Source organism: Oratosquilla oratoria, chromosome 11 (assembly GCF_046742065.1).
Source record: "Oratosquilla oratoria isolate Oo_2021 chromosome 11, ASM4674206v1, whole genome shotgun sequence".
In the NCBI taxonomy this organism is placed as follows: domain Eukaryota; kingdom Metazoa; phylum Arthropoda; class Malacostraca; order Stomatopoda; family Squillidae; genus Oratosquilla; species Oratosquilla oratoria.
In genome coordinates, this window is record NC_134787.1 from 55,384,955 (window position 1) to 55,400,033 (window position 15,079).

Genomic DNA, 15,079 nt, shown 5'->3' on the forward strand with positions numbered 1-15,079 from the left:
TCACCATATAAAGTATAGATGTGTTCATTTCTATAAGAGTGTGTGTATGTATGGATATATGTATATATATAAGTATATATGTGTGTGTGTGTATGTATATGGTATATGTCAAGAATATGACTTACGGGAGAAAAAATGGGAGAGCTATAGGAAAATATGAGATACACACAACATTGAAAGTTAAAAAAGCTGGTAAGGTACCTAGGGTGTTATGTGAAGTACTTGAAGGGAAAAACAGGTATAGTGAATTGGCTAGTGAGATTTAATGTGCACCTGAAGGATGTGTCAGTGGACTTAAGGAGTGCATGTATAATTCCGCTGTAGAGTGGAGAGGTGAAGAATATGTAAAGAGAAAAGCATGTAAGAGAATGTTTAGAGGATTAGGAGGGGAGCAGAGGCAGTAATTGCAGACAAGCAGTGTATGTTTAGAAAAAGAAGAGGGTGCATAAATAAAAATTTCTATAGTAAAGCAGATATGTGGGATATTTTTGGCAAAAAGGTAAAGATGTCTTTTTGAGCTTTTATGGATTTGGAGAAGGTATGTGAGTTGACAAGAAGGCATGGTATGCGATGCAGATGTATAGAATGGGAGAAGGCTGTTGAGGTCAGTTGTAAGATTATATATGAGTAATAGTTTGTGTTAGGATAGTGAATAGAGTGAATGGTTTGATTTGAAGGTGGGGCTTTGCCAGGGTTGTGCAGTGTTACCATGGTTGTTCAGTGTGTACATGGACAGGGTGATACAAGAAGCAAATGTGAGGGGCTGGGATTTGGAGCTGGTGACACTAGGAGAAAGTGGGAGGTGAGCCAGCCTTTGTTTGCAGATGATGTTGTGCTTGTTGGGCTGGAGGAGGACTGACATAGTAACAGTTTGGGAGAGTATGTGAGAAGAGAAAGCAGAAAGTAAATTTAGGCAGAAGTGAGGTGATAAGATGTACAAAAGTAGAGGATCGCAGTCATTGGAGGCGAGTTTAAAAGAATGCCGGAGGGATTGAACACCTTTAATTATTTAGGGTCACATGAAGCATGTCTTGCTGTATTGCCTCAGACCCAGGCAGTGGACAGGGGACAGGGATTTCCCTTCATCCACAGAGAACTTAAATGAAAGGGAAACAAATGGATGATGGATGCTTGCTTTGGCTGGCTACCTCCCTTATAAGGGGGAAAAAGCCACATCAATAGATGTTGCAGGCAATGGAGGAGTGGGGGTTGAGGTTAATTATAGAATAAGGGAAGCAAGTATATTTCTGGGGTGAATGAAATGTTGTGAGAAATAGTTATCTGGGCATGAATACAAGGTGAAGACTACAAAGTGGTTGTGCTCAGAACACAATGCAGCAGAACCTTGGAATTTGAGAGAGGCAGAAACTGCTTCATTGTGTTTGAGATGAAGTGTGTGTTTATGAAGGATGTATGATTTATGAAAGTAGATATGGTTAATCAAATCAAAGAACACTGGGCTGGTTTGGACATAAGGAAAGGATGGGTGAAGAATGACTAGGACAAGAGCGAGATAAAGGCAGAAGTGGAGAATGATTGACCAGAAACTAAGAATATTATATCAAAAGGAGAGGAGCAGAAAAGAAAAAATTATAATTTGAAAGTGATTTATACCAGTAAATATAATCATGGAGACAGACACTGAAAAAGACAAGGTGCTTGAAGGATTTAAGCAGTTTTCATTATTGATGTATTGATCCATGAATTAACATAGAAGTAGAAATCATTCAGTCAGATTACTTAAGTGAGTTTAATGCTAAACATAACCAGTGGAAGCATAGATATGATCCCACGAGCCAAGCTCTTATCCAATATACTACAATTAGGGAAACACACACCCACATAACTTGCTGATGTTATGATACTGTGCTCAGCTTGTAATTCAGAAGTCAGAGTTTGAGTCTCCACCTAAGGCTGAAAAAGCATCACAGCACTACAAACCAGCACTCCAGCTCTGGTAGCCAGAGATTGGGGATGTGTGTGTCACAGCATTACCTATAGATAGAGCCATGTATGAGCCCTGAGCTCTCACTGTTGGGAGGGCAATATCTGTCAGTTGCGAGTCCAACATGTGATTCAAGACCATGGTGTATCTCACACACAACACAATGTACACATGCACATACACAAATGTATGCAAACACACACACTCGTGGTGCAGTGGTTAGAGTTCCTGGCTGCCACTATGGGGGACCAGGTTTGAATCCCACCCAGGGCAGAAATAATTTCAACATCACTGTGCTGCGAGTCATTACTCCAACTCTCATGGGCGGGGGAGTTGGGGGTGTGTGTGCGTGTAAGGTCACAGCATTACCCATAGATTGGTCATATACGAGCTCAGAGCTCTCTTCCAGGAGGGAAATAGCTGTCGATCATGAGCCCAACATGTGATCCAAGATGATGATGAATCACACACACACACATGGCTCTCTAGCTTTAGTTTGCAAAGAGTTGTGTGTGTGTGTGTAAGGTCACAACATTACTAATAGATTGGGCTTTGTATGAGCTGAAGCTCTCATCTGGAGGGTAATGGCTGTCAATCACAAGTTCAACATGTGATCCAAGACCATGGTGAATCACACATATATATTTACACATATGTATAAACACACACACACAGATATACACACATACATTTTGTATTGATGTTTAGTGCATATATTTATTCTGCTTGAATAATTCTGCTATTAGGTTTCCTGTTTGAAAGTAACAAGTACTTTATTCATTGTATAATTTTACTACATCAACCATGTTAACTACTGTCTTGTTTACATTTTCTTCTTTTTTGTTCTACTGTACTTCTTACCACCAAAGGAAAACTGAGGTGAGGTTAAGAGTACTTTGTCTGGCCCTTAGCAGGGTGCATATAGTGCTAGCTGTGTGGGAAATAGATAGAATCTTCTTCAAGATTTTATCTCGCCATTTCTCATTTATATTTCAAGGTTCAGCTCTTTTACCATTAATAATATTGAATTCTTTATATCAAACTAGCTTGTACTCTATTCAGTATAGCCAGTAGCAGTAGTTATGGTATATTGGGTATAAAAAAGGCCATCACTAAACTATAAAATGGGAAATGCAGAGGTGAAGTCCAGAAGAAGGCTGAAATATGGATATTTCTATTCATTATTATAGATATGTATTTATATTTTTATTGCTTTTTTTTTTTTTTTTTTTTACTTTTGACTTGACTTTAAAATGTAAATTGATGCCTGACTTTTTTTTCAACAAGATATTTTACTGGGAAGTTTTAGTGAGAAAATGTAGATTAACTATTTCATTTGATAATTGAACTGGTAGATATTAGCAGGGATCTATAATATTTGTTTAATTTTTTTCTAATGTATAAACTTCATAGATTGAATAATTAGGGATATACTTTTATTTTATGAGTAATTGACTTCATATTGTTTCAAATTCAAAAACATCGTGATCATTTGTATTTAGGTCAGTGTAATTGAGATTGTTGGGATTAAACTTGAGCTTTTGTTTATTTTTGTTTTTATGTTTTATTCTTTTCTGGTAGCATGATATAGAATATAGTCACTGGCATAGATTATTTGTGAATTCTAAAATTATGTTACCTCATTAGCTGGCTTTTGGTTAAGACATATTTTTATGGTCCATATAAATCATTAAAATTTGGTGAGCTTGTAATGGTACTGAATCATTAGTTTTATAAATTGACATTTCTTTAAGTATTCTGTATGTGTGTATGTATATGCATCTATATATATATATATTTATCTTATTAGCAGGTATATGATATTTTGTTGATCACAATTGTTCTTGAATTAGATTTTAAAAAGACCGTTTCTTAAATTCTCTCTTAATTTGTATACTGTTACCTACAAAGCAAGATGGCTTGGCATTGGAAAAGGACATCTTCATTTCTTTCAATGATGTGAAAGGCATCCATTTTACTTCTTTAAGCCAGGTGACATATGCTGGTCACTTCCTCCATATCATTATTATTACTTCATCCCTTGTGCACATGTCTCATGACGCCCCTGCATGTATTCACTTCTTTGATATCCTGACTGTGAGATCTTTGGCTTCATTCACCCCCATCTAATAGTATTTTCTTTGGTTTATTCTTTGCTCTCACTCCTGGTATCAATGGTTCACCAGTTATTTGAGGACATGCAACCATTCTCACAACATTACCTAACCAGCTCAGGTTTGTTGGCTCTGGTCTTTCTCCCAATGCCATAATCCATTCATTAATCCTGTTGTAGATTGAGAGAAGCGAGTAAATGCCTTGGTGGTTTAAAAAGTGTAATGAGGAATAGGAATCTGGGAATGGATGCTAAGAGGAGACTGTATGAAGGAGTGATTGTGCCAACAGCACTGTATGGAGCAGAAACATGGAACATGAGAGAGGAAGAGAGAAGGAACTTGAATGTGTTTGAGATGAAGTGTCTGAGAAGTATGATGGGGGTTACTAGGCTAGATAGAGTGAGAAATGAGGAAGGGAGGAGGAGAACAGGGGTGGAAAGGGAGCTGGGAGATAGGGTGGATGAAAGAGTATTAGGATGGTTTGGACACATGGAAAGAATGAGTGAAGAAAGACTAGTAAAGGAGGTATGGAAGGCAGATGTGGAGGGAGTGAACATGAGGGGACGTCCTAGGATGAGATGGATGAATGGGGTGAAGGGGGCTTTGGGGAAGAGGGGAATGTCGGTTGAGGAAGGACGGGAGAGGACAGAAGACAGGGGTGAATGGAGAATGGTTGTATATGGAAAATGTTGTGATGCATGAGGTGGATTGGACGGGGGAATGGGGGTGAGGTAGTGTGTGTGAGCAAAAATTTTTGACGCAGCCCGAAGGGATTTCTCCCCGTCCTCTCCTTTATATGGGGGGATGGAGAGGGGGGGTCGCCGATTTAATGAAGCGGCCTTGCTGTGGATGTGCTGTGTCCTGCGACACTGCTTCTGACCCAGGGCAGTGGACAGGGTGCAGGGATGACCTGTCATCTAGGAGGTGCTAAGATGGGAGGGAGGGTGGAGGGGTGTGGAGTGTTTTCGGGGATGAAATGGGTGGGAATGTTTTTGTGCCTTGTCCTTTTTGGCTACCCCCCTTGTAAGGGGGAAAAAAGCCTTGGTATATGTATGTATGTATAACCATTAAGCTTCAGCCCTGTACATACCAGTTGGCACGATTGTTGCTTCTACCATTCCTTTCATTGTTTCTGCTAACATTATTTTTATTTCTGCATACTGCTTGCAGGACCTCAATCTGCCTCCCCTCCATGAGTGTATGACCAATATATTTCTCCAGTCTTCCACTTTCTCAGATATCTATTTCTTCCTGCCTGCTCCATTTTCTTTTCATTCAACTGTACATATACCTTATGTTCACCACTCATGATGTATTACTTTTCAATTTCTTATACCAACAAATATTACCACATTCACTTACCATCCTCTGCAAGCCCTCATCAGTCTTTCCAAGCAGAACATTGTCATCTGTATTACTTAGCTGTTTATCATCCATTCTTACTTATTTTTCTCCAGCTGAACTCATGTAGTTATAGCTCTTAGGTGATAAACAGCTTTATATATGCAGATGATGCTGTTCATTTATCAGAAAGAGTATTTTGTCTGATATAATCAGTGCTTGTATCCTTGGGGACACTACATACTTAGAGAAGGGCTTGTAAATGTTGGTGAATGAATTAGTGTGTGTGTGATGACAGTGGAAAGAGTGAAGGTGATTCTTTTCTATGTCTGATTATCTTGCTTTGTGGGTAACAGTGTACAAGTTAAAAAATATCAGTAGTATTAGCTTTGACCACAAAATTAAGTATACCAAATTATATGGCCTATATATTGGTGACCTCTTTGGGAGATAAATCATAATGTTTTGTGAATGAAATAAAGCATTTTTAAATATACATTAATTGTTTCTAAAAATGTGCTTGGGTCACTTTCAGCTCAGATTTTATTCAGTGTAATACCAATTTGCAGATTCCCTCCTTTTTTCTGAACTGTTGCATGAAATTTGTCAAGCAGCCTTAAGGTGAAAAATTCTCCTGCTTTGAAATTTCTTTCTATATGAATAATTAACTCTTTTTTTTAAGTTTATATGGCAAAGAAGCCCTCTAATAGTTATTAATAAGTTTTGACTCAAATGATATAAGGCCAAGTTGCCCAAGAAATCAGACTGCAGTATTATTATTTGTTCTTTATAGTATGGAGGGTTATCATATGATTTTATTTTACGCTCATAAAAGAACTTTAAAAACTTAGATAAACTTTAGTGAATAGATTTACAGCTTAATGATTTCTGCTGTTGGTTTTGAGGTTATTTATATAGGCCTTTATGTTGCTTAAATGGATGAAACTCATGAGTTAGTAGATATTTTTATAGCATGTGTATGTAAATTATATTTTTTATTCATTGATTATTAGTGAGATTGAAAGGTTTGATTTTGTTATCACTGTTCATATATAGTAGACTCCATAATGTTTTGGTATGTATTTGGGAGATAATATTATGAGCTTTTTTATATTGCATAAAAAAATTCTATAGGTTTGCCTTGCTTTTACATTACAACAGTACATCACATCACAATTGTGAAAGTACCCAATACCCTGCCCACATGTAATTGTACAACACTAGAATCCATATCGACACAATATATGATAATAATGCCAATATCATGTGCTCCCTGAGGACAGTGATCAGAAATTATATTGCTAGTTATAACAAAATTCAGTATCTAGACTACTCACAGGTCTTTTTAATATATTAAGAGCAAAGAAAAGAAAACATATACTATAGAATGTTAAGTTTTGGTAAGATGCTAAAATTTATTGATTGGAGAAACTGACATTTGATTGATTTGATCAAAAGTGGCCCAGACATCACCTGACATTTGAAAGGCTAGAAAGAAAATGTATTTTTAAGCTTCCAAGTATGTGTGGGTTTAGTACAACCATCCCTGTGCATCAGCTTTCATTTTAGATCTGAATCGCCATCCTTAAATTTAATAAGGTTTCTGGTATTTGACCATGTTTTTTAAGATTAAATTAGCTAGTGAAGATTGAATGGGCCAAAAATGCTTGCAGAAGTGTAGGTATCTTTCTTATTGTGCCGTTATCAAATTTACCCATTTAGATTTGAATGTTTATAGGGCTGTTTGGTGCTCTTAGAATGACAAGGAGAAGGGGAATGGGCACAGTAGGAAAAAAATTGTATTGAAATGGAAATAAAAGAAAAGAATTGGCCATGATTTTATACACGAAAGGAGCAGAAATGCCGCTGTTTTTGCCTATTACCCCCAGATTTTTTATATTTTTCTCAAAAGGTCATGGTGAAATATACAATACTTCTGTAAAGTGTGGTTTTCTCACAATGTTCCCATAAATATTTGCTGAAAGGTTCTGCTAAAATGTATCATGCTTTTTATAATTAAATTGGTTTTCTCAATGTTTCCAGGAACATTTCCCATCTCTACATACAAAATTTTATCATTATTATTATTTTTATTACCATCATTATTATTATTATTAGGAAAGCTTGCTGGTGGAGCAGGTTAGGGCATCATTACTTGTGGTGAAGGTTGAGGGGATGGTGGCTTGAACCCTGCCACTGGTGAAGTGGAACCAAGGGCATGTTTAGTTAAATTCCACGCTACAAAATCTTCTGTAACTCCTGTTATGGGGGAGTTTGTGACATTAAAACATATCATCATTATTATTATTATTATTGTTGCCTTGGTTGTTCAATTTATACATGGATGGGGTAGTGCAAGAGGTAAATGCAAGGGTAATGGGTCGGGGATTGGAGATGGATAAAGAAAATGGAGAAAAGTAGGAGATAGGTCAGTTGTTGTTTGCTGATGACACTGTGCTTATAGCAGGATCAGAAGAGGGATTGAGGAAGTTAGTAACAGAGTTTGGGAAGGTGTGCAAAAGAAGTTGAAGATAAATGTGGGTAAATGAAAGGTGATTAGATGTACAAGGGAAGAAAGTGGCAGCAGACTGGAAGTGAGTATTAAGGAAGAGACTGGAGGAAGTGAATAGATTTAGATACTTGGGTGTGAGTGTGGCAGGAAAGGGAAGAGGAGGTGGAGGTAGAATGTAGATTGAGAGAAGCAAGTAAATGCCTTGGGGAACTAAAAAGTGTAATGAGAAATAGACATTTGGGAATGGATGCTAAGGGGAGACTGTATGAAGGAGTGATTGTGCCGACAGCACTGTATGGGGCAGAAACATGGAACATAAGAGAGGAGGAGTTTGAATGTGTTTGAGATAAGGTGCCTGAGAAGTATGACAGGGGTTACAAGGCTGGATAGAGTGAGAAAAGAGGAGGAGAATGGTGGTGGAAAGGGAGTTGGGAGATAGGGTTGATGAAAGAGTATTGGGATGGTTTGGATACAAGGAAAGAATGAGTGAAGAAAGACTAGTAAAAGAGGTGTGGAAGGCAGAGGTAGGAGTGAACATGAGGGAGCAACCAAGGATGAGATGGATGGATGGGGTAAAAGGGGCATTGGGAAAGAGGGGAATGTTTGTTGATGAAGGATGGGAGAAGACAAAAGATAGGGGTGAATGGAGAATGGTTGTGTATGGATGATGCTGTGATGCATGAAAGGGAGTGGGTGGGGAATGGGGGCTGAGATATTATGTGTGAAAAATTATATGAAGGGGTGATCATGCCTACGACACTGTACGGAGCAGAGACTTGGAATTTAAGAGGTGCAGAAAGGAGAAGTTTAAGTGTGTTTGAGATAGGGTGTCTGAGAGGTATGGTAGGGTTACAAGGTTGGATAGAGTGAGAGATGAGGTTAGGAGGAAAGTGGGGGTGGAAAGGAAGCTGGCAGATATGCCTGATTAAAGATTATTGGGATGGCTTGGTCACATGAAAGAATGAGTGAAGAAAGATTAGCAAAAGAGCTGTGGAACGGAGATGTGGATGAAATGCACTTGAGGGGTGACCAAAGATGAGATGGATGAATGGGGTGAAAAGGGCTTTGAGCAAGAGGGGAATGTCTTTTGAGTAAGGAAAGGAGGAGGCAGGGGAAAGATTCGAGTGGAGGATGGCTGTGTATGGATGATACTTTGTTGCAACCCAAAGGGATTTCTCCCCATCTTCCCTATTTTCTGCATGAGGGGACAGGGAGGTCGGGGGGGTTGCTATTTAAGGGAAGCAGACCTGCTATGGATGTGTTGTGTCTTACTACATTGCTTCTGACCAGGGCAGTGGGTAGGAAACATTGATGACACTTCATGCGTGAGGAGCCAAGATAAGAGGGAAACAAGGGTGGTGGGTGGAAGTGGGTACCTGTCTTATACAATAGAAAAAGCCCTTCATATATAGATTGATTATTACTACTGTTACTATTATAAGAATAAATGAAAAAAATGATTGAAAGAGGGGTGGAAAGTAGAGGTGGATGGAGTAAACTTGAGGGGATGACCAAGGATGAGATGTATTTCTAGAAGGGGTGAAATAGGCTTTGGGCAAGAGGGGAATGTCTGTTGAGCAAGGGAAGAAGAAGGCAAGGGATAGGGGGAGTGGAGGATGACTGTGTATGGATGATTTTTTTATGCAGTCAGAAGGGATTTCTCCCCATCTCAATTTTCCACATGAGGAGATAGGGAGGGGGGGTGTCGTCATGTAAGTGAAGTGGCCCTGCTGTGTCTTACTGCATTGCTTACAACTTGGGCAGTGGGCAGGACACAGGGATGACCCTTTATTCATGAGGAGCTAAGATAAGAGGGAAACAAAGAGTAGTGGATGGGAGTGAAATGGGTGAGTGTGTGCATGCCTTTAACTTAACTACCTTCTTTGTAAGGGGGAAAAAGCCCTTGGTATATAAATAGATTATTATTATTGTTATCATTATTATTATTATTTATTAATTATAATAAGGTGATACCAAGGTGGACCTGTCATGTTACTTGTTATACTCAAAGACAGTAAATTTTTTTTGCATATAACTGCAATCTTGGTGTCTTGAAATTTGTATAGCAAAATGCATCTCACCAAGTGATGGCTAATCTGTGCTAAACGATTAATTATTCCATGGCTTACCCATTTCAGTTTGCATCACTTTTGTGGCCGTAGGTGTAGTATGGGAAGGAATAAAATGGTGACAAATGACAATTGCACAAATAGCTGATTTGCAGAAAACAGGCATTGCATTTGAATTACATATGTATACCAGAAGGTCATTTCACCTGTATAAGGGAAATGGCCTAGTCAAGGCACCCACTATTTACCTCTCCCACACTTATCTACCACCATTTGTTGTCACTTCTATTTATTAGCTCTTAGTAGAGAAAGGCTCAAAAGCAATGCAGGAAGACAGAGCACCCTCACAGGCAGGTTTTACAGCCAAAGCTGGTTTATCCATTCTGCGTCATTTCATCGCAACCCTCCCCCTTCATTCAGTCAAGAAATTACAGAGGAGACAAAAAGAAATCCCTTTGGGCTGTATTGATTTCTCATCAATTTGCAACTACTCTCCACTCTCATCCGTCTCTTGCCCTCTCCCTTCATTGCTCAATAAACATTTCCCTTGCACCCAAGGTCCTCCTCAGAAATAATCTATCCATTCTTATAACCACCATACTTATGAGATGCTATCTCAAACACATTTAGCCTCCTTCTTTCTGCCTCCCTTAAATTCCAAGACTGCCCAATACAGTGTTGTAGGCACAATTACCACTTCATACAGTCTGCTCTTTGCATTCATCCTCAGATACCTATTTCTCAAGACACTTTTCATTCTTTCCAGACATTTACTTGCTTCCCTTGCTCTATGATTGATTTCCATTCCTTGGTAAATGGGACTGTAAATACTTCACTTCCTCCAGGATCTCTCCTTTTAGACTTGGCTCCAACTCACTACCACCCTCTCCCCTTGTACATCACATCAACTTACTTTTGCCTTCTTTCAGCTCTCTCCTCTCACATGCTCTCTTAAACTCACCATTGGTTGCCTTAGTCCCTCTTCTGACCTAGTCTCAATTACATTCCACAAACAACAACTGGCTCACCTCCCACTTCCACTCGCCAATTCCAAATCCTTGCCCATTATCCTCATGTTAACCTCCTATACCACCCCATCCGTATACACATTGAACAATCATGGTGATATTGCACAAACCAGGCACAGCTCTACCTTCACTACAGAATTGGTAAAAACCCATATGGTTGTTAGATTTTCTCTCTTATTTGATCACTTGGAGATGAAGTCACAAAACAAGTGGTTGGTCCACTGAATTGGATGTGCTGTGCTGATGTCTATGCCTATTTTACATTTTTATTTATTTTTTCTGATACAGATTTTACCAACAATAAAAAAAAATTACTTGACTCACTACCCAGGTGTCAGGTTTTCAGAGAGAATATGTTCGAGGATTTTTTAAATGGAGGCAACCCAAAATTAAATGTTTAAAATTTCTATAAATTTCTCATATATCCTAGGGAGTTGTTAAACTTCTTGATAGGTGAATGTACTGTTGTGTATGTTGAATTTAGGGCACTTTTGTGTGAGATCACTCATATAAGTGATTTTTTTTTTCCTTCAAGCAGATTGATTGGAAGATTTTTATTAGTTGTGCATTGGAGTACATTTTTATATATCCAAATTGAATTTCATAATTAGGAGCATAGCAAGGTAATCTTATGTACTGAAAGTATAATATTGGTAACATAATTTGATATAATTCCATTTTTTGTGCAGCTCCTGGACCTCCCAGCTTTGTTGTGGATGAATGTAGCGCTGAAAACAACAGCATAACTGTTGCTTGGGCAGCACATCCCTCCTCTTGTGTTTCTGGATACTCTTTGCAGCTAGATGATGGTGCAAATGGACCATTTAGGGTAAGTGTAAATCTAAATTGAAATGCTTACTTAGTATAAAACTTCATTCTAAAAACTCCCATGTGCTCTTAGAATGGATGATGCCATCATGAAACATATAATTTATCGCATTACTGAACCTCAACTGGGTGATGAATTTGCTCATAGGAAACCTTTTGAAAGTTGACCCAAAGTAGGTAAGGCCACTGGAGACCTACTTGTAATGTGATTATGTGAGGTAAATCATATTTGCTTGGAAATTGTGAGGATGGCCTGATAGTCTGGAGGGAACAAAAAGAGGGCAAGTGTAACCATGTGCTAACATGGCATTTGCCTCCATTGATTGATAGGACATGGTAAATGTAACTTGTGGAAATAAATGTGATAATACTGTTCTTGCCTGCTGTGGCAGGCATAGTTCTGAGAATTTCTTACATCTAAACTCAAGCTAAGTAGAATGTTATTAACCTCTATGATGATATATTTTAAATTCATTCTTATGTATTTATAGATATAATTAAAAGCCCCCTTCCCCATGTAAGAGGGGTGGTAGAGTTAAAAGATACACTTACTTCATACACAAAACTTGTTTAACACTTCTTCTGTATCAACACCTTGTGAATAAAGGGTCATCCTTGTTCCTAGCTAGACTGCTTGGGGCCAGTGGCATTGCAGTGAAGTACATTACTTCACAGCAGGACCTGGCAGCCAGAGCTGGTTTGCCCCCCACTGCTTCATCATATGTCAACCCCTCCCTCTCCTATTCTCATCTTTTCAGAGTAATTGTGGAGCAGATATGAACAGCCTTTTGAGCTGCATTATCCCTTCATTCTTTCAATCTCCAATCCACCCCTATCTTTTGTACTCTTTCTTCCTTTCTCAACAGATGTTTCATGTGCATCAAAGCCCCGCATCATCCCCATCCATCCATCTCATTCTCGGTGTTCCTCTCAAGATCACTCTTCCAATTAGCATCTCACTCTTTCAGTGCTAATCTTTCCTCATTTAGTATTTCCATGTGCCCAATTTATTTTTAGATATTTTTATATAAGTTTCTCATCTTTTACAGGAAGTGTACATGGGGGCTGAGACTGTATGCACAATTGATGGACTCCATTTCAATTCCCTTTACCGTGCTAGAGTCCGTGCCTTTAATTCAACTGGTAATTCTCTATACTCTGAACCACTTTGTCTTCAAACAGCAGAAGGTACAGTATGAAAATGTGTATTTGAATATTATATTCTTGAGTGATATGTCTTTTAACACTTAATGGGGGTTGCTATGGTCCATACATGCAAGGGTGGAGAGGAGGGGAGGGAGGCTTTAAAGGCCACACTTTTTAGTTTTTGGGAATCCAAAGTTTCAGGGGTGGGTTAACTATATAATGAAGCAGTTGGGGCAAATCAGCTTTAGCAATTGGAATCAGATGTGAAGATGCTATGTCTTGCTGCAGTGCCTGTGACCCAAGTTGTTTGACGGGATTCATCATCTATGAAGTGTTAAGATGGGAGGAGCAGTGAATGGTTTTCAAATGGTTGTAAGATGGGTGTGGGTGTTTTGAGTTGGCCACCACCCTTAAAGGGGAAAAAAGCCTTATGATGTATGTATGTGTGTGTGTATATATATATATATATATATATATATATATATATATATATATATATATATATATATATATATATATATGTATGTATGTATGTATGTACTGGGGCCAATGATGATTGCTTGCATGAGATCCTGCAAGATGACAGCAAAGCTGTCCATTTTCATAACCCATCAACCTTGTCACCTCCTTCAGTAGGTGCAGCCCTGAGTCTCCAGATTGGGCCCAAGGTCTCCCTCTTTCAGCAGCAGCTGTATTTCTTATGTGTTTTCACACACTTCTCTCTGATTCCCAGCAGTGAGTGTTATTTGCCTCAACAGTCCAAGAGTATTGGGCAAAAATGACAGCTTCAGCTGCAGCTACATGTCTCCTGATGTAGGCTTCTCATCACCACACCTTAGTTATCTTCCTATTCTCTGGAGTTGTGGGCTTGAAACTTGTTTTGGAGAAATTTTTGTTTTGCTTCTGACCCAGGGCAGTGGACAAGATGCTGGGATGACCTGTCATCCAGGAGGTGCCAAGATAAGAGGGAGGGAAGAGGGTGGAGGGGAGTGGAGTGTGATAGGGATGGAAAGGGTGGGAGTGGTTTTTATGCCTTTGTTTTTTGGCTACCTCCCTTATAAGAGGGAAAAATCCATTGGTATATGTTGCTAATGATACACTGCAATTGTAGTGATGGGATTTTTCCTTGAGTTGCTCCAAATACTTCATGAATGTTTAGTGGCTGTTATAGTCCTCTGTCTTAGCTTTCCCCATGTATTGCATTTGTGTGTTTTTCCTATTTTTCCTTTTTCTTTTCCATGTTTGTTGTTTCTGATGTTTGTTTAGTTTTAGCAGTTGTGTGAGTTGTGAGTTCAGTGAGTTTGCTTTTTAGTTTATTTATTTATTGATTGGTTGATTGATTTTTTTTTATCTTATCTTTTATCTTGTTTATTTATTTTTTTGAGGTTGGCTATCTTTAGTGTGTAGTGGTAAACCAATTGACTATTTGACCTTGCTGAGGAAGAACTGAAACTCACATTTGAATTAAACACTGTGCTGGCAGATGCTGAGATGTGAATAAATGGTTATTTATATAATTTGTTTACATATTTATTTATTTATTTTCATGTATTTGTGGGTTTCAACTCAGTCAATCACCTTACAGGAATTTCTCAATTTATGCGTGTTTAGAATATGTGATTTTGGAATAACACCTAGTAATTTTTTCATATTACACAGATTGTTTAGAATAACACAATGTAAAAAATCAAGTAAGCAATAGTAAAACTTGTTTACATACTGTTTACATACATGTTTACATACATATATATACCAAGGCTTTTTCCCCCTTACAAGGGAGGTAACCAAAAAGAAAAAGGCATAAAAACCATTCCCACCCATTCCATCCCTAAATACACTCCACTCCACTCCCCTCCACCCTCCCTCTTATCTTGGCACATCCTAGATGATGGTCATCCCTGCACCTTGTCCACTGCCCTGGGTCAGAGGCAGTGTTGCAAGACACAGCACATGCACAGCAAGGCCGCTTAATTAAATCGGCAACCCCCCCCTCTCCGTCCCCCCATGCAGAAAAGGAGAAGACAGGGAGAAATCCCTTTGGGCTGCATCAAATTTTGCTCACACATACTACCTCACCCCCCATTACCCCACCCATT

At 38.7% G+C, this 15,079-nt stretch overlaps 1 protein-coding gene across 2 annotated transcripts in view; it reads left to right on the forward strand.

Annotated features, from left to right (window-relative positions):
* Positions 1-15,079, forward strand: part of LOC143029835 (E3 ubiquitin-protein ligase TRIM9-like) — a 47,201-nt gene that overhangs the window by 25,297 nt on the left and 6,825 nt on the right. For both annotated transcript variants that reach the window (XM_076192919.1, XM_076192920.1), the window contains 2 exons: positions 11,699-11,838; positions 12,887-13,025. In XM_076192919.1, the coding sequence (XP_076049034.1) occupies positions 11,699-11,838; positions 12,887-13,025 (279 nt within the window). The remainder of the gene's footprint in view (positions 1-11,698; positions 11,839-12,886; positions 13,026-15,079) is intronic.